At 45.6% G+C, this 24,167-nt stretch overlaps 1 protein-coding gene and 1 non-coding gene across 2 annotated transcripts; both read right to left on the bottom strand.

The window, feature by feature from the left end:
- Positions 1–7,384: 7,384 nt before the first annotated feature.
- Positions 7,385–23,929, bottom strand: GRXCR2 (glutaredoxin and cysteine rich domain containing 2). The gene is made up of 3 exons (XM_047778948.1): positions 23,457–23,929; positions 16,151–16,372; positions 7,385–8,754 (listed from the first exon to the last, which is right to left on the bottom strand). Exons 1-3 carry the CDS (start codon positions 23,790–23,792, stop codon positions 8,572–8,574), a joined length of 741 nt encoding a protein of 246 aa, XP_047634904.1. The 5' UTR covers positions 23,793–23,929; the 3' UTR covers positions 7,385–8,571.
- Positions 13,610–13,716, bottom strand: LOC125126634 (U6 spliceosomal RNA). The gene has a single exon (XR_007134729.1). It is a non-coding gene; the product is annotated as a U6 spliceosomal RNA (small nuclear RNA).
- Positions 23,930–24,167: the final 238 nt, after the last annotated feature.

Raw genomic sequence — 24,167 nt, forward strand, 5'->3', positions numbered from 1 at the left:
TGGATTAGATAAAAATAGTAAGAAAACAATAATATAACTAGTACAAAATTATGAACTTATTGGCGTATGTGCAGAAAAAAATTATGAATTATATGACCTGCAGAAGTTTGGAAATTTTTGTACCAAAGAGCAGACTGTGATATGAAAGCATGTCTTGGCCCCATCCAGGAGCTTCATCATACTGAAAAGATTGTCAATTCAGGAGAACGGGTGGTTGTGGATGAAATCTTCGATAATACAGGAAACATATTGACTAGCACTATTGTAAGTTACATTGGAACTACCGGTGTGAAATGATAAGCTTAACAAGTGTGGTTCCAGCTCTCAGTGATGCGACGCAACAGCAGCGCCCTCGTGCTCACCACCCACTCCCACCTGCATCGTGGGGCTCGGACCCCGCTCTTTGGAGTCATTTCCCATTTTAAAAAATCCATTTAAAAAAAACCCCAAACAACAACAACCAAAACCAGAATCCTTTGGAAGGTAGCTAATCTCATGATATAGGACAGAAGAGACAGTTCAGAACTTCTCTCCAACATCCTATTGTCTCGAAAAAGTAAAACTGCTTCAAGAAGGTCCAGGGCAGTGTATGAAGGACAAAGGAGTGAGTCTAAAAGGCCCCCCACTGACCATATGGTGACAGGGGTTTTTTAATTCTTATTATAAAAATAAAGCAGATACAACACACACACACCCACACGCACACGCACACATCAAATGTATGCTGCCCAGGTGAAAAAAAAGAACTTTGCCTCCCATCCCATAAACTCCTTCCAGGAACCTCAGTCGGATCAACCCCCTTCCCCTTCTGCACATGCGCACTTTTATAAGAAGGGCTTTCATGTATTTTTTGTGTTTTATCACCCAAATATGCATCCCTAAACCCTACAGTTTACTCTTGCCCATGTGAAAAAAGATATGTCTCTTGAGATAAAATTAAAATTTGAGCGTCAAAATCACTGTCCCCAACGCCACCGCTGCCACTACCATGCTCGACAGGACAGGATGAGTTTAGTGAAATTCAGTCTGTGAACTCCAAAATGGCTCAAAACAGAGAAGGTCACATGAAGTTGGCCCCCAAAGAGTACTTTAATAGAAAATGGTGGCTCTCCTAGATCACATTTATTTTTTATTGATTTTAATAATCAGAGGTTTGCTATTTCTCCTATTAATCATACGTTTATGCCAACGTTATCCATTAAGAAGAATAAACATGGGAAACCGTAAGTCAAATAGCCCCAGGAAAAGCAGATGCCGAGAACAGAAAGGACTCTGTGGTTTGGGGGAGCACCCACAACAACCAACCAGAAAGATGGTTCCACGGTGTTTGCCAGACGACCTGCAGAAGAACACTGACTGTGCAGACTTACTCTCTCGAGTCCTAGCATGTTACATTTTGGTGCTAATAAGGGAGATGTAACCCTTTAATGCTAGGGGACAACATCAATATTTGACTAGGACAAGATAATAGGTTAGATGACGATGGCCAAGTGATAATTTTTTAAAAATTGGAGATAGATGTTAGGTTGCAAAATTAAAACCCTAGGCATAAGATAAGGACGGAAATAGTCTCATGGATATTAACAGATATAATTTAAGTATAACAAAGCCTACTATAAAAAGGTGGTTTGGGTTGGAATCACCTTGGGAGAAACAAACAACAATGACCACGAATTAATCAGTCAATAAGTCAAGTCCTGTCATCTAGGCTGCTCTGATAAAGTAATCTTTTCTTCAGGATCTGCTAAGGATTTTGTGACCCAAGGAAAGCAATAAAAAGAACAATGCTGAAAGCCTGAGGATATATCAAAATATACACAGAAAAACAGGAGAGAAAAAGAAAGGCATTAAACCCATGATACTGGTGCTTTCAAGTAAATTTACAATGAGCTCTACAGGCTCTGTTTTATATGTTTGTGAATCAAGGTTTTGAAGTGTTTAAAGAGATAAGCCGTTCCAGATATATAACTGAAGTTAGTTTCCATTGCTTAAAATGCCATGCTTAATAAATTTGTAATCACTCTTTTAAAGGCCCCAAGAAAAACTGGTTTTCATTTTTGGGTATTAGATTCATGAGTTTACTAAATGGAGCATTAAACAAAGAACAAATGATTATGTGTAATTCCACTCCAAGGGAAAACCCTTTGGATTGAAATGATCTCTCAATAAGGACCGAGACAGAGGTGGTCTTACCTTATGGTAATTATCTCTTCCTACGTAACTAGTGGCCCCCAAACTTACTGGCTTAAAACAACATTTATTATCTCAAAGTTTACCATCCCACAGGCCAGGGATGTGAGCAGGGCTTAGCTGAATGGTTCTGGCTCCAAGCCTCTCACAGGCTGCTTTTACGACCTCAGCCATGGCTGAGTCTCAGGCTCACTTAGGAAAGGAGTGTCTTCCAAGCTCACGTGCACAGCTGTCTCCAGGATTCAGTTCCTGGCGGGTTGTGGACTGAGGGCCACCTTTCCTCCCTGGCTGTTGGCCAGAAGCCACCCTCTGTCCCTGGCCGTGTGGCCTCTCCACAAGGCAGCTGACAACACAGCAGCTGCTGCATTAGTTAAGGAGGCAAGAAAGACCAGAGAAAGAGTGATAGTCTTTTTTTTTCTTTTTTAAAGACCTATCAGTTTTTTTGTTTTTTGTTTTTTGTTTTTTTTCTTTTTCCGGCCACACCTGTGGCATAGGAAGTTCCCAGGCTAGGGATTGAACCGGGGCTGCAGCTGCTGGCCTAGCACACCAGAGTCATCGCATGTTATAACACGGTGGACCTAAAAGCAGACCCAGTCAAGACTCCACTAGCCATTCACATCTTAGTGTGAATTAATGGCCCCAATCTTCTGAGAAATAATCATTACTAGGGAAAGAAGGGCTTGGGAGCTGGACAGACGTGCTGCTGAGGGGCCTGAACAAAAGGAATTTCGGAGTTTCCACTGCTTGCAGCTCTGCAGGTTGATCACCCACCTAGTATCCATGATAATGCAGGTTGGATCCCTGGCCTTGCTCGGTGGGTTAAGGATCCTGTGTCGCCACAAGCTACAGTGTATGTCACGGATGCAGCTCAGATCTGGCATTGCTGTGGCTGTGGTGCAGGCCGGCAGCTGCAGCTCTGATTCAACCCCTAGCCTGGGAACTTTCATGTGCTGCAGGTGCAGCTCTGAAAAGAAAAGGGAAAAAAGAGAGAGAGAGAGGAATCTTATGGTGTTAGAAGAGGTAAAAGCAGTTTTGTCAAGGCCTGATTTAACTGCCCTCTCCCTACCTCTGCCCCCACTATCCCACCCTCCAGCAATGGGGAAGTTCCGCCAAATGATGGTTCTAAGTCTTTCCCTCCCCACATGTTCTTTAAGGCAGGCAGTCATTACCTGCCTCATTCTGACACTGCCACAACTCCCTTTCTCCCCCTGACGACTGCATGAATGTGAACTCTCTATAATTACTGGGTTTCATTAGAAAATGAGGAGAGGCAACTAATGAGGACAGGTGATAAAAACAAGTGCGAACATTCCTGTCAAATTTACCTTTATCGTAAAACTCCGTCACGTGACGCTCTAGTGAACCACAGGAGTTTTTCCTAAGTGTCACTGGCGCAGGTCTAAATGAGTATCTTACCGCAGTGATTCATATTTTCAGAAGACTTAAGGTAAGAACATCATCTTCTCTATAAAGGTAAGCTCAACTGATGTCTTTGGAAAGGTAAATTATGTGGATTTCAAAATAAATACTTTAAACATGCAACACTCTCTTCAAAAAGGATCTTATCTCAGAGGGAGGGAGGGAGGGTGCAGGGGAGAGGAAGCCAAATAAAAAGAGAAAAAAGTGGGAGCCCCTACTGTCACGCAGTGGAAATGAAAGCAACTAGTATCCATGAGGACGCAGGTTCAATGCCTGGCCTCGCTCAGTGGGTCAAGGATCCAGCATTGCCTTGCACTGTGGTGTAGGTCACAGAAGTGGCTCGGATCCCTCGTTGCTGTGGCTGTGGTGTAGGGCAGCAGCTGCAGCTCCGATTCAACCCCTAGCCTGGGAACTTCCATATGCTGCAGGTGCACACTTAGAAAGCAACAAGACAACAAAACAAAACACCAGAAAAAGTAGTTGTTCTATGCCCTCCTCACCCCACAGAACCCCCTGGACAGGAAAGGACAGGAAGATAAGCCATTTCACACGTCCAACCACAAGTGTCTTCCGAGAAAGGACACCACTGGCTGTACAGATCTTTGTGGGGGGCAGACAGGCTCTGAGGCTAAGACACATTTGGGAACAGGGGCGGTGAAGATGAGTTATCCCAGCTAACAAATTAATAAAAACAGACGGTAAACCAGGATGGAAAGGCAGAAAAGAAAGGAAGAACCAACGAGGTGGTTGTACGTGGCTGGCAAGTCAGCAGAAGGAGTCTGGCTAAGTCAGGTGTCTCAAGACTATAACACAGCATCGGCCCCCATTTTCATCCTGTCTGTGACTTTCGCAAAGGCCTAGTAAGGCAAGGTGTTTCTAAGGAGCACAGAAACGGGCTGGGTGGATGTGGCAGTCAGTGGAAGGAACACCCTGTGGCAATTACGAGGTGATCCCTAAACTGAATTAATTCAGTTGTTAGGACGATGCAAGGTGTTAGTGAGTGTGGCGAGTTTAGAACTGTGTCCTGCATAAAGTACAGTCGATAGGCGCGTGTTAAAATAAATAATTGAGTAATCAAATTCTGCAATTCAGCCCCACGCTGGCCCAGCTGGCCTTGCAGAGCAGAGGAATTGAGTCACTGGTGAAAGATCAAAGGTGGGTTCCTCCCTCCCCGCCCCCGCCCAAGGTACAAGGCCAGGATCATTCATTACGCTGGTTATAATCTCATCAATGATAAGTAATCAGACTATTTTCACCTTCAGATCCTGAGGATTTAGTCCAAAGGCCTGAAACACAGGTGAGAGCCAGTGAAAAAAATGCTTGATCAATAAATGGATGGATAGATGTGTCTTTTGAAAACATATATTCATTTAAATTTTTTCAGCTTTCTGGAGTTCCTGTCGTGGCTCAGTGGTTAACAAATCTGACTAGCATCCATGAGGATGCAGGTTCAATCCCTGGTCCTGCTCAGTGGGTTAAGGATCCAGTGTTGCCATGAGCTGTAGTATAGGTCACAGACAAGGCTCAGATCCTGCATTACTGTGGCTGTGGTGCAGGCCAGCAGCTACAGCTGAGATTTGACCTCTAGCCTGGGAACCTCCATATGTCACAAGTGAAGCCCTAAAAAGCAAAAAAATAAAATAAAATAAATAAAAAATTTATAAAATGAAATTATTTGTTTCTGGCTCTGAAAGAAGTCTTGGAGTCTTAGGAGTCTTAGTTGGCTAACTTCCCACTATACTTACTCACCCCTGACCTGCCAAGCCCACTGGTGATGCTTGTAGAACATACATCAGAAAGTGGATTTTTTTTTAAGCAAACTTATGTCCACTAGTAGGCAAAAAATTCAGACATGTTTTGCAGGCAGGTGGCCATAAGCAATATTTCTGGGTACAAAGGACCGGAGGTAAACCTCATAGCATTACCTTCAAAATACATGCACAGTCCCACCACTCTGACCCCTTCCTGGGAACTACGCTGGCCCGGGCCACCCTTAGCTGTCACCAGGCTTACGGCAGTGGCCTCCCTCTGGCCTCCCACCTCTACCTTTGCCCCCACAGCGTCTTCTCTCAACACAGCAACGGGAGTGACTTAATACACAAATCGGGGAGTTCCCTGGTGGTCCAGTGGTTAGGATTCAGTGCTTTCACCACTGCAGCCTGGGTCTAATCCCTAGTCTGGGAACAAGATCGCCCGTCAAGCACTGTGCACCTCAGCCAATAAAAGCAAAAACAAACAAAAACCACACGAATCAGAGGGCGAGCCTCCTCTGCTCAAAACATTTACATCAATTGGCATCTAGTCGAGAAACCGGAAACCACTCTAGGTGTCTGTCTCAAGGAGGGGGAACATATAAGGAACTGGGTGACATGGAGGCGTAACGGCAGGAAGCCACCCTCCCGCTCCCCATCGGCTGAAGGAACCCAGCTGTACAGTGTGACAGCAAATCTGCAATCAGAGCTGCTGAAGGGACTCCGCACGGGAAAGGCTGCCAGGATGCTCAGCTGGGAATAGAGGAAGCCTGTTCCTTCCACCCTTCTCCCAGCCCCGCTGGCCAGTCCCTCCCGGTGCAGACCCTCACAGGACACCAGGGGACAGGAGCTCTGGGAAGGGTGTTTACCAGCCTCCAGCCCCAGCGGTAAGGAGGGAATTGAAGGAGAGGGTGAGGGGGTCAGAAAGCCATCCAGAGCAGCACCTGGCCAGGTAACGCCCGAGTTCCTACAGTGGGTTCACGAGAAGGTGCCCACTGCTCCCAACAGACATGCACCTTCCTTTCTGATCGCTACTCGCCGTCTTGCTCACCGCTCCAGCCACACTGACTCAAACACGCCACGCTCTCCTTCTTGTGCTGTTTCCTCTGCCTGGAAGACTCCTACCCCAGACACCTTCACAGCTCACTCTCTCATCTCCTTTAAGCCTTTACTGAAAGGACACCTTCTCCAGGATGCCTCCTGAAAACTCATTTACAATTGCAACCCCTCTCAACTCACCATCCCCCCCCCCGTTGTTTTATTTTTCATCAAAGGATTTCTCCTTTTCTAACACACTCTATATTAAATATGTACATTTATAGCTTCATCAGATACATAAATATATTTTAATTCTATATTATATACTTTTGGTTGTCTCTAAATACAGACATCTTAGTTGCCAATATCCCCCCACCAAAACATAAGCCCCCTGGGGAGTCGGGCCTGCTTTGTCTGCTGATAGGTCCCCAGTGCTCCATAAATATTTGCTGACTGAGTAAATAAGTGTGATATATTTATTATGAGATGAAAAGCGTTAAAGGCTCTTGAGAGCACAGGGCAAGGAAAAGCAGACCAACCTCACCCCTCTTCCTACGGGTGGCCTCTCTAACTCCACTCGGGCTACCTTAGGTGTCCCATCGCTGGGTTCCAAACGCTCCCTAGAATTCCCCTTTCCTGGAACTTGTCGCACTACAGCATAATAATCTGTTTACATCCCTTCTCGGCTGAAACCTTAAGTCCCAGGAGATCCCATCTGAGGAACGCTGCCCAGCAAGCGCCTGGCGGTACCATCCTGCATGCCCAGCAGACAATGTCTGTGTCCATGGCTCCTGCCAAAACTCGGAAGAATAGCCCTAAAAGGTCTTGAAGTCTTGCGATATCACTCCTTCCTCTGGTATTCTGGAAAAACAGAAGAACCAATAGCTCAGAGAAAGGATAAACAGAGTCGGGAAAGAGTTAAGAAATTTGGTAAGTCACAATTCCATCATTTTGGCTGGAAAAGAACAGGAAAAACTACCATGGTTTCAAAAAATATTTTAATGTTTTTATGGGAAGTATTTATATTGTTTGAAAAGCACCCCACTGCTGAATTATTTGAATAGCTGACTACGCGAGAATAACAAACAAAACTTGAAAAAAAATAATTTATGAAAATCAAAACAATTACCATCGAAAAGCGTGTCTCAGTAGATAACAGATCTTGCAAGGTTATTCGCAAGGGGGAAGGGGAGTGGCTGTTAGAGCCACACAAAAAAGTTCTCTGTCAAATTTTACAACCACCTTGACGAGGAATACACCTCCTTAGTATGTGTATGCATAGGCAGTAGAAACATAATTGCTAAAACTCAGGCTTGGGTGGGTTTTCTTTTAGACGTTTACGGTCGATACCTATAAAACATTCAAAGTCTTTTAGGAAGAGATCATGGCTCTGTCTTAGCCTTAAAATAAACATATTTTGTGGTAATAATTTGGGGGCTGGAAGAAGTCATATCACACACTCACACATTTAAGCACCAAATTTATCATATTTAGTTTTCACTTGGCTCATAACCTCAGCAGTTTAGAGGCACACAGAAATGTCTTATCTTGTCCTAAGAAGTAGCAGTGCTCGTTGCACATCACCCAAGCACATCACACAGGAAAGACTCAGGACTTTGAAAAAAAGACCTCCTTGGTTTGCCCATCTTCAGCAAAAAGCACACGCGTCCTGCTTTGTTCTCAGTGGCCTGCTGGTGCATATTCAGCATTGTGCATTCCTTTCCTCTTCTGCTTAATTAAAAACTCAGTTGACCAATAACGATTGGAAACGCAACAGGAATTCTGTTCATCAGAAGCCTGCCTTTGATATTCCTCTCTCACCGCATACGTTTGCAAAGTAACCTCCAACCAGAAAATGACTTCAGCCTGCCACCTAAATTGTGTATTTATTTGTTCACTAGTGCAGGGAGAAAACTGAGTGAAGTCGAGTGAGATACACGCACACAGGCCTGGAAGGATCATCCGAGAACAAAGCAGACTCTAATTCACAAAGGCCTCTGCCACTTAGGCCTCACAAAATGTCATCAAGTCACTGAGTTTCGCCAGGGGTGGAAGGGATCGCAGCCACTGTGGCTTCCTTGCTGGGAGAGGAGGAGGAGGTGGAAGAGGGGCAGTTTATTAGCAATAACTTCAGGGAGGGTGCCGTAAAAGCGGATGCACAAAGCCACAGGCTCTACTGATTGCAAATCTGGCAAGGCTGCAGGCCATTCTCATTGCAGGCAGGGCACCGCAGGGCCCGATAGGACTCCTTAAATCTGTTAGCCAGCATGGAGAACTTGCTGCCGTGGCACAGAGAGCAGGTGGCACTGCCTGACCCTCGGCAGTGAAAACAGTTGTCCTCCGGAAGCTCCCCTTCCTGCAAGAGACAGGCCAGGGTTACATTAGAGCAGCATCTGAAGTCCACTGTTCACACCACACACATCAAAAGAGCACGGGGCGGCCACGAAGGCCGGGCAGAGCTAGAGAAAAATGCTTCCGACAAATGCCACCGGAGGAACCGGAGGGAGGCAAGGAGTAGGGGCAGCATCTTATCAGAGCCTTCCCCGATGGCGCTCTCGAAGACAGCAGTTCCTGCCGCCAGGCTGGGCATTCTGCTGCCTGACCTTTTCCACTGCTCTTGTCACCTAGGAGGTAGCAGGTGTTGTTTTAAGAGCTTTCTCTGGAGTTCCCATTGCGGCTCAGTGGGTTAAGAACTTAGTGTCTGTGAGGGTGTGGGTTTGTTCCCTGGCCTCCCTCAGTGGGTTAAGGATCCGGCGTTGCTACAAGCTACAGCATAGGTCACAGATGCAGCTCGGATCTGGCATTGCTGTGGCTGGGGTGTAGGCCGGCAGCTGCAGCTCCGATTCCACCCCTGGCCTGGGAACCTCCGTATGCCACGGGTGCAGCCCTAAAAAGGAAAAAACGAGAGCTTTCTTGGTATCCATCCATCTCATCCCCACCGCACGCAGTGAGGTGGCAGAAACAGCACCATCCGTAGGTTACGGTGAGATGTGCAGTTCTGTGTGCAGGGGTCACAGAGCTTGAGGAGGAGGAGCCATGCTTGGACCCCAGGGAGTCGGGCACCAGAGCTCACATGCAGCCCCGCATGGCAGCCGTTCCAGAGCAGGCGCTCCAGGAAGACTGCTCGGCGTAATGAGAGCCTGAGTGATGAAAGAGTGGGTGCCACAATGCCTTTGAAGCTTAGCTCTGCCTTCCTGCAGTGTGTGTCTTTCCGCTCTTTGAGAACTTTGACGAGAGGCAGTGAGTGAGAGCTCTGCTCTGGAGTCAGCAGCCTGGAGCACAGGCTGGCCTCCGACTGGCACCAGCTGTGCACGTGGACAGTTCCCTTAATGCCCCCTAAACCTCAGCTTTGGTACCTGGGATCTGGGAGGGACATCTGGGAATATTAAGTGAGAGAGTAAGCACCTTAATATAGGATCTGGCATATTACAGGTGCTCTACTTCAAAGGTTTATGTCTAAGTCTTGCCCATAAATCTCTACTCTAGTCCTGACTCCCAGCTTCCCCGGGACACCAGAATATGCCCCTTGGCTGCTGTCCTGCTCTTCCTCATTTTTTTTTTTTTTTTTGGCTTTTTAGGGCTTCACCTGTGGCTTATGGAAGTTCCCAGGCTAGGGGCTGAATCGGAGCTGCAGCTGCTGGCTTACACCACAGCCACAGCAGCGCTCCAAACCACATCTGCGACCTACACCACAGCTCGTGGCAACACTGGATCCTTAACCCACTGAGCAAGGCCAGGGACCGAACCCGCATCCTCCTGGATACTAGCTGGAAGCATTTCCACTGCAGCACAACAGGAACTCCTGCTCTTCTTCTAAGTCAATCTTTGTGCTCGTGTGCAGTGACCAGGCGTAGCTGTGAACCTTCTAAGAACAAAGGGGGGGCAACACATTGATTAACTTTGCTGCTATGTCAATTAGTACAAAAAGATTCATTACTGTTATATTTCACTATGGCCGCAGTATTTTCTATTTAGTCTATTTTTGCTTTGAATTCAACTTTATCTGACAATAAGCTCGCTCTCTCTCTCTCTCTCTCTTTTTTTTTTTTTTTGGCTTTTTAGGGCCGCACCCACAGCACACGGAGGTTCCCAGGCTAGGGGTTGAATCAGAGCTGCAGCCACAGGCCTACACCACAGCCATGGCAACACAAGATACAAGCCACGTCTGCAACCTAAACCATGGCTCACAGCAATACTGGAAGCTTAACCCACTGACCGAGGCCAGGGATGGAACCTGCATCCTTGTGGATACTACTCAGATTCATTTCCGCTGAGCCACGATGGGAACTCCCTGACAATAATCTCTTAACCCTGATTTTTTGTTTGTTCACAGGCCTAGCACTTATTTTCCCATCTTTGCATTTTCCACTTTTCAGAGTCAGTATGTTGTTAAATTGTCTCAAATAAAAAACCCATTTGATGTTATTTAAAAAAAAAAAAAAAAGGAGTGATACCAGATTGATAGACTCAGCACCAAATCCGGTCCATTTCACCTTTTGAATCTCTCTCGAATCCATCCAGTTTTCCCCATCTCACAGCCACAATCCCAGGCTAGACACCTACCAATTCTGGCATGAATTCAGCATAGCCCTTGCTTTTGGTCTTATGAGCTGTTCTCCCATGGATGCCAGTCCCATCAAGTTACCTCAATTTTGACTGCCACATAGAAAGCACCTAAGGAACCTTTAAATAAACACCCGCCCACCAGAAAACTCCAGATTAAAACCCAGGGTCCTTAGCTGAATCTTGTGTTCAGTTACTTCTCTCATCATGCTCCCCTCCTTAGACCTCGCTCCAGCTAGCCTCCAGGGAACTTTCCCCACTTCCAGCCCAGCCAGCTCCTACCAGTTCTTAGATGTCAGCTCAGCAGCACTTCCTCCAGGAAGCTTTGCCCACCCACACCTCTGGACCAGAAGTCCCACCCCACTTCGACTGCCCCTTGCAGGGCAGGTCTCACACACCCATGAATGCTCCTGCTGTCTAGACAGGAAGTGCTCTGGGCTAGTTCCTTTCCTCGTCACTTCCTGACATCTAGCTGCAGTGCCTGGAACAATATTTGCTGTTCACATACTTGCTGAATGAATAAACAAACAAAATAATAATGTCTAGAGAACACACACTGTTCTTAATTTCTAGGAACTAACAAGACAGCTGGAGTCCCTGGGAGGCTCAACAAGTGGATACGGCTTTCCTTTGTGACCTAAGAATAAAAATCATCTCTGAAAAGGGAGGCCTAAGTTCTGAAAATAGTCCCATCATGCTACAAAGTGCCTAGGGATGTGTTAGATTTTATTTATTCTGGATGTATGGAATAGGAGTGATTATCTAGCTGACAAAATCCCACATGTGGACTTACTAACAATGGCCATTCTGACTGGTGTGAGGTGGTATCTCATGGTAGTTTTGATTTGCATTTCTCTAATAATCAGAGATGTTGAGTATTTTTTCATGTGTTTCTTGGCCATCTGTATATCTTCCTTGGAGAAATGTCTATTCAGGTCTTTTGCCCATTTTTCCATTGGGTTGTTGGCTTTTTTGCTGTTGAGTTGTATAAGTTGCTTGTATATTCTAGAGACTAAGCCCTTCTCAGTTGCATCATTTGAAATTATTTTCTCCCATTCTGTAAGTTGTCTTTTCATTTTCTTTTTGGTTTCCTTTGCTTCGCAAAAGCTTATCAGTTTGATTAGGTCCCATTGGTGTATTTTTGCTTTTATTTCTGTTGCTTTGGGAGACTGACCTGAGAAAACACTTGTAAGGTTGATGTCAGAGAATGTTTTGCCTGTGTTCTCTTCCAGGAGTTTGATGCTGTCTTGTCTTACGTTTAAGTCTTTAAGCCATTTTGAGTTTATTTTTGTGCATGGTGTAAGGGTGTGTTCTAGTTTCAAATGCTGGAGGGGGTGTGGAGAGAAGGGAACCCTCCTGCACTGTTGGTGGGAATGCAAGCTGGTACAACCACTATGGAGAACGGTGTGAGGGTACCTTAGAAAACTGTGCATAGAACTATCATATGACCCAGCAATCCCCTCTTGGGCATATATCCGGACAAAACTTTCCTTAAAAAAGACACATGCACACACGTGTTCATTGTAGCTCTATTCACAATAGTAAGACATGGAAACAACCCAAATATCCATCAACACATGATTGGATTAAGATGATGTGGTATATATACACAATGGAATACTACTCAGCCATAAAAATGAACAAAATCATGCCATTTGCAGCAGCAGGGATGGAACTAGAGACTCTCATCCTCAGTGAAGTAAGTCAGAAAGAGAAAGACAAATACCATATGATATCACTTATATCTGGAACCTAATACACGGCACAAATGAACCTTTCCACAAAAAAGAAAATAATGGACTTAGAGAACAGACTTGTAGTTGCCAAGGGGGAGGGGAGGGAGTGGGATGGATTGGGATCTTGGGGTTAATAGATGCAAATTATTGCTTTTGGAATGGATTAGCAATGAGATCCTGCTGTGTGGCACTGGGAACTATGTCTAGTCACTTATGATGGAGCATGATAATGTAAGAAAAAGAGTGTATACATGTATGTGTGACTGGGTCACCTTGCTGTACAGTAGGAAAAAAACTGTATTGGGGAAATAACAATAAAAAAAACCCACATGATGTCCATGCACCCTTTCATTAATATTTTATTGATTGTCGCCATATTCTAACCCATTAACAAGAGGGAAATTTGTTTTCTTCCCTTAAAGTATGCAAAATAAAAATATTTGCCAAAATATTCTTAAAGCAAATTGCCACTTTTCTGCCAAATTCGTCATATTTTTTGTTTTGCACTTGATCCCACTGTGACGTAAATAAGTCAAGGTTGCAAAGAAAACACACTAAAATGCAACCATAAGGCTATGCTTGTGATTCAAAAATTCATTTGCATAGAATGCCAGGTCAGATATTGAAAGATTAATGAAAAGACCTGGTGAGACTGCCATAAAGAGCAAGAACAAATCGCCAGTCAAATTTCACCCCATGCCACACCTTGGGTTCCACCCTTTTTCCAACCGTTTGCTCTCAACCTGCAAATTAAGTCAACAGGTATTTATTGAGTCTCTACTCTGTACAAGGCAGGCATGATAGAAGCATCTGTTTACCATTCTCAATATTTTATTTATTTGTTTTGTTTTGTTTTTTGTTTTGTTTTGTTTGTTTTAAAGGAGTTATTTATTTTACAAAAGAACTGTATCTAAAAATATGGAACGCTTCACGAATTTGCGTGTCATCCTTGCGCAGGGGCCATGCTAATCTTCTCAGTATCGTTCCAATTTTAGTATATGCGCTGCCAAAGCGAGCACTATTCTCAATATTTTAAAAAAATTCCCCTCAGAAACATTGAGTAAGAGGTCATAGAACACAGTTGCACAGCATAACCTCGATTTTAGAACCCAACCACTATCATGAAAAGGAGCCTCAGCTTCCATCACGGACTCAAAGATGTGTGTAGCCCTGAAGAGGGTAGCCAGCACCAATCTAGGGGCCCGTTGGCAGAGCAGATAAGATCCAGAGAGTGGTGGCCAGATGGCCCTGGGTTTGACTGTGACCCTGGGACTGCAACTTCTCTGAGCCTGAGTTTCCCCAGCTGCAGAGCGAGACATGTGATAACACCCCGCTCGCAGAGTCCCTAGGGGAGTGAAACGGACTGTTGCCTGGAAAGCACTGGGCATGGTGCCTGGCTATCATGAACCCTCAAAAAAATGGCAGCTATTATTATTATTTTTTTCAAAGGTAGGATCACATAAAGCATAAAGAAGCCCAGATGACGTATGGTCTCAAATCCACTGAACAAAGCCCAGATTCTTCCTCTTGTACTTTTCACCATGGCTCAATTCAATTATTCCCCTTCTTTTCTTTTAAGAGTTGACACAGAGGTTCAAGCACAGCCTGGCTTTTAGCCTTGCCCTGCTCGTTCATCAAAGTCCTACCGTTTCCCTGTTCCATATAACACACCAAAGAGTCACTTGGTCAGAATGGGCCCCTTGATGTTCTCTGACCCTCTGCTTTAGAATCAAAGTTGTCTGGGCATTTGCTGCATGAAGGATGGGGCACACAGACAGCAATTTAAAACAGAGCTTAAAGGACAGGCGAGAGAATATAACCTCTCACGGCAACTTGGTGCCGCACACCTCTGTCTTAGTTTATGGCAATATAGCTAAAAAACACAATTCTCTCCAAACTGAATGTAAAAGTAATTGTCGTAGCAGGCCTGCTGCTTTCTCATTCAGGCCCTCAGCATGACCTGCATTTCTGGGCCTCTTTTGAAAAAAAAATATGCTCCTTCAAGTTACAGTCTGGTATGGAAAAGCATAGAATTAATGAATTTTAAAGTGCGAAAGTAATGCTTTGGGCCACAGTGTTGAGGTGTCTGCCTGGCAGCTAGGCTGGGTTCCAAATGGTGCTGTGTAGACGGCAAGAGAAGCGGAGGCAGAATATTTCCTACCAGCTGGCACCTTGGTTCCAAATTTCAAAAAAGTATTCCTTTTTTTCTGAGACATTTTAAAATTTTTATTTTACTATTTTATTTTATATTTTGGCCATGCCAGTGGCATGCGGAAGTTCCCAGGCCAGGGATCCAACAGAGCCACAACAGCAATGACGCTGAATCTTCAACCTCCAGGCCACCAGGGAACTCCCTCCAGTATTCTTTCCACAAACATTTAACTAATATTTACTGAGCACCGGAGTTCCCATTGTGGCTCGGCGGGGGGGGGGGGGGGGGTTAAGGACCCGATTTTGTCTGTAAGGATCCAGCATTGCCACATGCTATAGCTCAGGTCACAGATGCAGCTCAGATCTGGCGTTGCCATGGCTGTGGCATAGGCCTGCTGCTGCAGTTCTGATTCGACCCCTGGTCTGGGAACTTTCATATGTTGCAGGTGCAGCTATAAAAAGAAAAAAAAAATTAGCATAGACAGAACATTGTAAATGAACTGTAATAAAAATTAAAATATTATATGTTAGGCTCTATTTTTTTAGTGCCTGGTCTAGTGGATTTACAGATGATATAGCCTAGTTTTTTGTTTTTTGTTTTTTTTTTTTCTTTTTACAGCTCCACCCACAGCATATGGAAGATCCTAGGCTAGGGGTCAAATCAGAACTGCAGCTGCCAGCCTACACCACAGCCACAGCAACAATGGATCCGAGCCACATCTGCGACCTATACCACAGCTCACGGGAACCCTGGATCCTTAAACCACTGAGCGAGGCCAGGGACTGAACCTACATCCTCGTGGATACTAGTTGGGTTCTTAACCCACTGAGCCACAGTGGGAACTCTGATATTGTCTCGTTTTAACTAATATCCATGAAATCCAAAGACAAAGAGCTTTATTCGATTTCTTCAAGAAAACTGCGGATTGAGGATTTCCACCAATGACAGAAGCACAGCAAACCCATGAGAAAAGGACAGGGCTATTTTTTTCCCTCTCGAAGACAAGCTGTTCCAAGCCACGATGCAATGTGAAAACAATAAATACCAACTCAGGTCTTAAAGGAAACCATTCAAAACAATTCAAAGTATGAGTGTTTGAAATACGGACTTATAACTATGATTGCTAGCGATAAAATATGACAAACCACTAAAATAAACTTAAAATTCCTCAACCTCTTTAACATTGAGATGCATGAAGAATCATAGCGAAACGTTCTTACTTAAACAGTTCCCAATCAAAACACTTTGGAGACCCCTGCCACGGGGCCCGCTCTGCCCAGCGCAGGGGGCATCCCACTCACCTGTGGGTACCGGTTATGCGGGAAAGTGCCTTTGGCCTCCGGCAAAGGCCCATCGTTCCGGTCTCGATAGCTGTCGCCTTTTCTCATCAGAGACTCTTCCTCAGCCTCGTCTTCCTTCCGCATCATTTTCCGCATGAACTCTCGCTTATCCACGGGAGTTCGGATGATTTTCAGGTTATTCGTGTAGATGATTATCTTTCCAAAATCTATAATAGGCGCGGACTAGAGGAATGAAGAATGAGCACGGTGATTCACCACCAGCGACCAAATACAGGGCTGATGGACCTGTTCACCATCCCAGGAAAAGAGAGAGACCGGCCCCCACCTGAGAACCCATCACACCCAAAGCCACTGTTCCTTCCCTGGCATCTTTGCGCTCTCTGAAAATCTTTTTTTTTTTGTCTTTTTTTTGCTATTTCTTGGGCCGCTCCCAAGGCATATGGAGGTTCCCAGGCTAGGGGTCGAATCGGAGCTGTAGCCACCGGCCTACGCCAGAGCCACAGCACCGCGGGATCCGAGCCGCGTCTGCAACCTACACCACAGCTCACGGCAACGCCGGATCCTTAACCCACTGAGCAAGGGCAGGGACCGAACCCGCAACCTCATGGTTCCTAGTCGGATTCGTTAACCACTGCGCCACGACGGGAACTCCTGAAAATCTTAAACACCAGCTTCTTTCTTCCTGTCGATGGTAACCAACCAAAGCTGGACTGACCATAAAACTAGAAAGTAGGACCCTACAGGATGGGGTCCAGAGTGCTTGCTCCTACTCCCTGCCTTGGGAGCTGGGGAAGGCTGGGCACGTGAGTGTTTGATGAATACAGTGGGATGCTTTTAAAAAAAAAAAAAAAAAAAACCCTTCCAAAATTTTTATGCACAAGTAACAATAGTAGGTACAATTTATGGAGTTATTATTATTATTATTATAGTGGATAGGACTTTTTCTGGCCACACCGGCAGCATATGAAAGTTCCCAGGCCAGGGGTGGAACCAGCAGCCATCCACGCCACTGCAGGGACGACACCAGATCCTTAACCTGCTGCACCACAGGGGACTCCACAGTGGAGAGCATTCATTGTGTGCCAGGCATCCACACTAAGCATTTTACAAGCACTGCCCCACTTTCCTCCCAAACACCCCTGTGAAGCAGATGCTGTGATTCATACAATTTTCATATGAGGAGACTGAATCTCAGTAGCGTTAAGAGCCTTCCAAGGTTACAGAACTACTCAGGGTTCGTGGCTGGGATTCAAACCCAAGTCTGTCTCACTCTAAAGTTCGTATTCTTTTTCTTTGCGGGGTGCGGGGGGCATACACGTGGCATGTGGTAGTTCCCAGGCTGGGGATCAAACCCATACCAAGCAGTGACAACATCAAATCCTTAACCACTAGGCCACTAGGAAACTCCTAAAAGTTCATATTCTTAACACCAATAACGCACTATTCATAAACAGCCCCCCTTCCAAAATAAGATTGTTATATATATTCTGTTTTGTTTTTCATTATTCATATGATATGCAAATATTTTATATCAACAAATATACCTCTGTAGCATCATTATTAATAGCTTATGTTCCCGTGTATGGATTTATCACGTGCCATTTAATCATTTGCTGAGAAGCAATTTGGGCAATACTACAATGCAGTAGAAAAGCATGGGGAATAAACATTCAGATATTACTTAGGAATGCATATCTCTTCCAGAGCTAGAATAGCCTACGGGGGGACAGTGCTGGGTCCCAATTCCACTGTTCACCAGCCGTGACACAGGAGAGCCACGCGGCCTCTCTGAACCTCAGTCTGCCCGTCCAAATGAACTGACATCTAATTTCTAGGCACCACCACAAACTAGTTATTAAAATATACAAATAAAGAGTTCCCGCTGTGGCTCAGCAGTAAGGAACCCAACTAGTATCCCTGAGGACATGGGTTCAATTCCTGGCCTTGCTCAGTGGGTTAAGGATCCAGTGATGCCGTGAGATGTGTAGGTCACAGATGCAGCTCGGATCCCGCATCTGTGACCTACAGGCAGCTGTAGCTCTGATTGGACCCCTAGCCTGGGAACCTCCATATGCCACAGGTGCGGCCCTAAAAAGACAAATATATATATATGTGTGTGTATATATATATACATATATATATATATGTATATATATATATATATTTCCACTGAGGTTTTTTGTTTGTTTGAGCTGTGCCCGTGGGCTTACAAAGTTCCTGAGCCAAGGATTGAATTGGAGCCACAGCAGTGATGATGCAGAATCTTTAACCACCAGGCCACCAGGGAACTCCCAAATATCTTCACACTGGGTAGTACACAGGTGCTGTCCTGAGACTCCCGAGGGCCTTCCTGTTACCCCGGCGTCTCTACAGGGAGCCTCCAGCACCCCGAGCCCAGCAATGTATAAGTCAATGCTTAGGACCCAAGTCTCAGGACCTCGCCCCAAAACCCTGCTGGTTTCTGTGCTCAACTAGCCATGTTCCTGCAGTAAAATATTCTGAGTCTTGTCAATGAGGCTAATATATCACCTGGTGGGGGGCGGGAGGAGAAGAATACCCAAGACAGAGTTTGCCAAAGCAGAAGACACTAAGCAGGTGTTGGGCACTGTCGCTGCCGCTAGTATTAAAAGTGGTTCTTGAGCAGGGCATGTACCACCGAGCTACACAACCACATTCCCCAGCATGAAATACTTTGCCCCACTTTCACAGAACTGGATTAAGCCAAATCTGTTGAGATGCCACAGTTAAGCGGCCTCCTCTGTAAAGCCCTCTTGCATTCAGTCAAAACCTGACTTGAGCAGGACTTCAATTCTTAGGTCCTCTTCCTTGAAAGACCCACGGAGTCTTGGATCATTTTTTACGAAGCCACAAGCTTCCACCTGGCCCTGTTTGCTCTCCCTCTCTTCAAGGGATCAGGTGGCAGGTTCCATTTCCTACTGTTTGATGCCTGCCGGGTTCCTGTTTCACACTCTGGACTATTAGTTTCTGAGCATCAGAAGATAAAGACAGCGGCACTTTTGGAAGGTTCCATTTCCAGTAATAGCCGAAGAGATTCAGTTACGAGGAAGCTTTTTTCACATGTAGGGCTGGCTTTTTCAAGGCAAAATTCTCAGTATACAAAAAAAAAAAAAAATTCTGTCATCCTCTGGTCCAACCTCCTGCCTCTAGGCTGGCCCATATCTCAGACACCCAGGAAAGTAAATTTATTTTTAATGCGCTCCACAGATGGAGGGTCCCAAATCACCTTTAAGGTGTGTTTAAGTTTCAGGCACCCTGACAGCCAAGTTCTTCCTTGTGTCTAAGGAAACTCTGGGTGTAACTAAAGTTCACATTATCCGGTTACACACAACCGCCCACAAGGAACACCCTCTGTTACATTATAGAGGAGAGGATGGAGCCAGCAATTTTTTCTTTCCTCCCATAGTGCCCAGAATGGCAACTTAGGTGACTGATCATTAAAAAATATTCTGATATCAAAAGCAGTAGGACTGGGGATTGCTCTTCATGGACCGAGAAACCTTTGCACAACTCTGTACTTAAACGCAGTCACGGGGAGTTCCCTTGTGGTTCAGTGGGCTAAGGATCCCGTGTTGTCACTGCAGCAGCTCAGGTCACTTCCGTGGTGCAGGTCCCATCCCTGGCCAGGGGAACTTTCATATGCCGTGGGCATGGCCCCCTGAAAAAATAAAATAAAATAAATGGTATTAGAAACTTGGTGGGCTTTGGAGGTGGGCAGGGTAGACGGAGTTCAAATTTTATTCCAATGTGATTTGACAGCTGTGCGAGAGCTGCAAGTTATTTAACCCCTGTCACCTTCTGTGTTTCCAATCTGTAGCTCTCTCTTCTCACAGACTCACTGTGAAGATGAAGGTGCATCCTACGCATGAAGCACACGTTCAGTAAATGTTACTTTCTTCCTCTTTCCCTTTCATTTTTTAAACGAACCTTATAAAATTCCGTCTTTTAATTCCTTAAAATAGCTCAGTGATTAAAACCTATCTCCATCACATAAAATTGTTAAAGTCTCCATGTTTCCTTAATAAGAACTTGGCCATGAGCACAGGTAGCATTGACTGAGCATATACCATGTGCCAAGCACAATGCTAAGTACTTCTTAGGTTTTATATATATATAAAAAAAATCGATGTAATTTTTTTGGGTGGCACCTGCAACATATGGAAGTTCCCAGACTAGGGGTCTAATCAGAGCTGCAGCTGCCAGTCACAGCTGCAGCCACGCCAAATCCGAGCCACGTCTGTGACCTACACCACAGCTCATGGCAACACCGAATCCTTAACCTACTGAGTGAGGCCAGGGATCGAAGCCACATCTGCATGGTTACTAGTCGGATTCCTTTCCACTGCGTCACGATGGGAAGTTCCAGGTATTACATATTTTTTAATCACCACAATAGTCTTTGCACGTAGATGCTTTTATTATCAAGGTGAGTGGCTTGCAGAGTAAGTGGGTAGGCAGGACATCAAGCCCAGGTTTAGCTGCCCTCTGGACCTTGCCTTTTATTGTTATAATTTTATTGTGATAAAATAGACATAACATAAAATTTACCACTTTAACCTTGTGTGAGGCTCAGTTCAAGGGCATCGGTACATCCACATTGCTGGGCAACCACCTCCTGAACTTTTTCTTATTCCTGAGCTGAAACTCTAGATGCATTAACTCCGCTTTCTCCCTCCCCCACCCCTACTTTCTGTCTCTACAAACTCGACTATGATAATACTTTGTATAAGTGGAATCATTCAGTTATCTTTAAAAAAAATGATTTTTTTTTTCCATTTTGTGTGTGTGTGTGTGTGTCTTTCTAGGGCCGCACCTGCGGCATATGGAGGTTCCCAGGCTAGGGGTCAATCACAGCTGTGGCCACTGGCCAACACCACAGCCACGCCAGGTCCAAGCTGAGTCTGCGACCTACACCACAGCTCCTGACAATGCCGGATCCCCAAACCACTGAAGGAGGCCAGGGATCAAACCTGCGTCCTCGTGGATGCTGGTCAGATTTGCTGCCACTGAGCCACGACAGAACTCCCAGTTATCTCTGTGTAACTGGCTTATTTCACTTAGGATAATGTTTTCAAGGTTCATCCACGTCGTAACATGTATCTGAATCTCCTCCCTTTTAAGGCTGAATAATATTCTATTGTATGTATGCGCCCTATTCAGTGTGCCATTCACCTGCTGATGGACACTTGGGCTGTTTTCCACCTGTGGGCAGTTGTGCTGCAATCAACACTGTTGTGCAAATATCCACTCAAGTTCAGAGGCCTTAATGTTCATTGTTGTGCTTAACTGCTGCTCAGTGTTGCTGCAACGCCAGTATTTGCTAAGGATTATTTTATGGTTGGATTCACTATTGAAAAATCATGCCTTCCCAGCTTTCATTTCCTTATTTTCCTGAGCAGCCCACTGGAGGAGGGGCGTGAATCCATCCTGACCACTCTTACCCCCAGGGGTTTGCTCGCAGGGTTTTGTGGCGTTGGTTCAGGCCGTACAGATCAAGGATAACCGGATCCAGCAGACATCAAACCCCGAACCCGGTCTCTAGAGTACCGTGTTTAAACCTGTGTGGTGCTGCTATGAAGACTGGGTTATTTGGTTTTACTAAGGCCGTGCCTCATCATGACTTTACAGAAATGCCAAGTGTGACAAGTGACTTATGAAGGTCACGCAGTCCAGTGTTACAAACCACGGCCTTGTATGGGATTTGCGTAAATGATGACTTTGTAAATCCTGAACCTACAGGTGAGGTCTAGTTAAAAAGCGATACTCCGAGGATACGACGTACGCGAGGTCCTAGGACGTCACAAGCACTCAGTAAATGGGGACCCACTGTCACCATCACCATCCGGATTAATGGGCCTCTTCTCTGAAAAGAAACACTGCATTGGGCCAACCGCATGGGAATCGGAAGACCCGCGCTCTTGTTCTGACTCCGCCCCTAGTGACCCTAAGGGTTGGGAGGGTCCTTTATCACGTAGCTGTCAACCTTCCCCATCTCCAAGATGGAAGTGACCAGACGCTGCCTCGTGGTGCAGTGGGTTAAGGACCCGGCATGGCCGCAGCGGTGGCGCAAGTCACAGCGAGTTCAATACCTGGCCCAGGGACATCCCTATGCTGCAGGGCACACCCCCTTCACCCTCCACCAAAAAATAAGTCAATTTAAAAAATGGAAACGACCCTACTCCGCCTTTCTCCTCAAGGTTATGCAAAAATCCCAATGCGAGAGAATGTGGCAGCGCTTGGCGATGCGTAAGTCACTCCACTAACAGGAGGGGAGTGTTTACTCCAGCCCCCTTCCATAGCATAAAGAAACCTAGCATTATCTTTGATAAATGTGGACATGCTCATAATTACACTTTTACCAGCGCCAGCAAGGCCAGTACATTTGTCTGCTATAGAGGTATAATCTGTTCCCTTAGGAAGCGAACAATGAAAATGATTAGAGAGTAATTACCTGCATCTCACAATTTAAACATGAAAACATATTTTGGTGGGCTATTGATTAAAACCTAGCACATTATATCACTGTATTGGATCTCTTTTTTAGGGCACTCATGTTCCTGCGGACTGAGACCATACACACCTCTCCTGTTAGTTTGTGGAAACTGGTGGATATTTTCCAGGTTCTTCTAGCTTTAAAGAAAATCATGTATGGGCTTTTGATTATCCATGGTACTGGGGAAGATAAATGAAATTCGCAGATAAAATACAATGTTTCCAACGACCCATCAGCTCAAACATGTCCTCTGGGTGATTTGCTTCTCACCATTTCTCCCCAGGACTCCAGCTACCCCACGTTCATGCTAATGAGCAATGGAAAGGCAAAATAAATAAATCAGCACATATTTTTTTTTTAAAGCTGGCAGCAGGAGGGAGATAAGAAATAAAACAAGACACGGATAAACCACAAACTGAATAACTGGCTGGAGTAAAATGAGCACCTTCAAACTCTACGCTCTTTCAAGAAACAAAACAACCCCCTGGCCCCACAATTCTCTAAAACAGCAGCCTGCATCTCTATTTCATGTATTTACCGAGATGACCCCAAGGAAGGGCCAATTACCATTTGTTACCCTGGATGGACTTGGAATACTATCTATGCGTACGGCCCTTGCCAGTAAGTAGTTAGGAAGAATGCTATTTTTGCCCCAGAAATAATATTCTGATCGCAGCCTTGCATCTGCAGCACCTATAACTCTGGTTGGTCCCCGAGATACAAGTCGGAACCATTGCAGGATTTCTCCAAACGCATTTCAGTCCTGAGAGCTCAGACACCTTGTGTTATACCAACCTTGTGGTCATTCGCCTTGTAATCATTGAAGAAAGGCTGGCTGCCCGCCAACGTGTAGGCACTGCCCTCTCTAAACACGCTGATCCTTTGAGCCGTCAGCTTAGGGGAGCACGGCCGGGGTTTCGGGGCGTCCCCAGACCCGTACACGCCATCCACTGGTTCGAGGGACTCCTGGAGAAAACTGTGCGGGTATTCCTCCTTTGGCGACTCTAACTCCTGCCCATCCTCAAAGACCTGCTTCAACACCCGGCCACTGTAGGAGGAAGAGATTTTAAATCGGACCTTCCGGGGCTTGCCGTCACTCTTCTGCTCTAGCTTCTTGTCGGGGTCCTCCATCAGCAGAAACGGCACCCCGTGGGTTCCAGGCTGCAGTGTAGCCAGTACAACTTGGGGCTCTGACGCAAAGGCATTTTTATTTTCTCTCCTCCTGCGTATAATTAATTCAGGTTGACGCTGGGGTAGGCTCAGTTTACAGCAACCGACACCCACCCATTAAATATGGATAGGACCTCAGGCAAAGGCAGGGGATTGCAGGTCTATGGAATGGATGGAGCAGCGGACAAGATTGGGTCCCCTCTCCATTCCAAACCCACCCGTCCCTTCACCCCAACCCTGGCTGTTCTTAACCTGAGCATGAGTAGGTTTATTGAGACTGAACAAGTAACAAGCTCAATAAGGATCCATTCAATAAGGATCAATAAGTCTTGCTAT

The sequence above is a fragment of the Phacochoerus africanus genome, chromosome 4 (assembly GCF_016906955.1).
Source record: "Phacochoerus africanus isolate WHEZ1 chromosome 4, ROS_Pafr_v1, whole genome shotgun sequence".
Taxonomy (NCBI): domain Eukaryota; kingdom Metazoa; phylum Chordata; class Mammalia; order Artiodactyla; family Suidae; genus Phacochoerus; species Phacochoerus africanus.

Excerpts from the sequence above, each read along its gene's own strand:
- GRXCR2 (XM_047778948.1), bottom strand. The coding sequence starts at position 23,792 with ATGGAGGACCCCGACAAGAAGCTAGAGCAGAAGAGTGACGGCAAGCCC. Across the intron at positions 16,373-23,456 it reads ACAAGGCGAATGACCACAAG|TCCGCGCCTATTATAGATTT; the intron begins GTTGGTATAACA and ends TCATTCCTCTAG. Across the intron at positions 8,755-16,150 it reads CGCATAACCGGTACCCACAG|GAAGGGGAGCTTCCGGAGGA; the intron begins GTGAGTGGGATG and ends TGTCTCTTGCAG.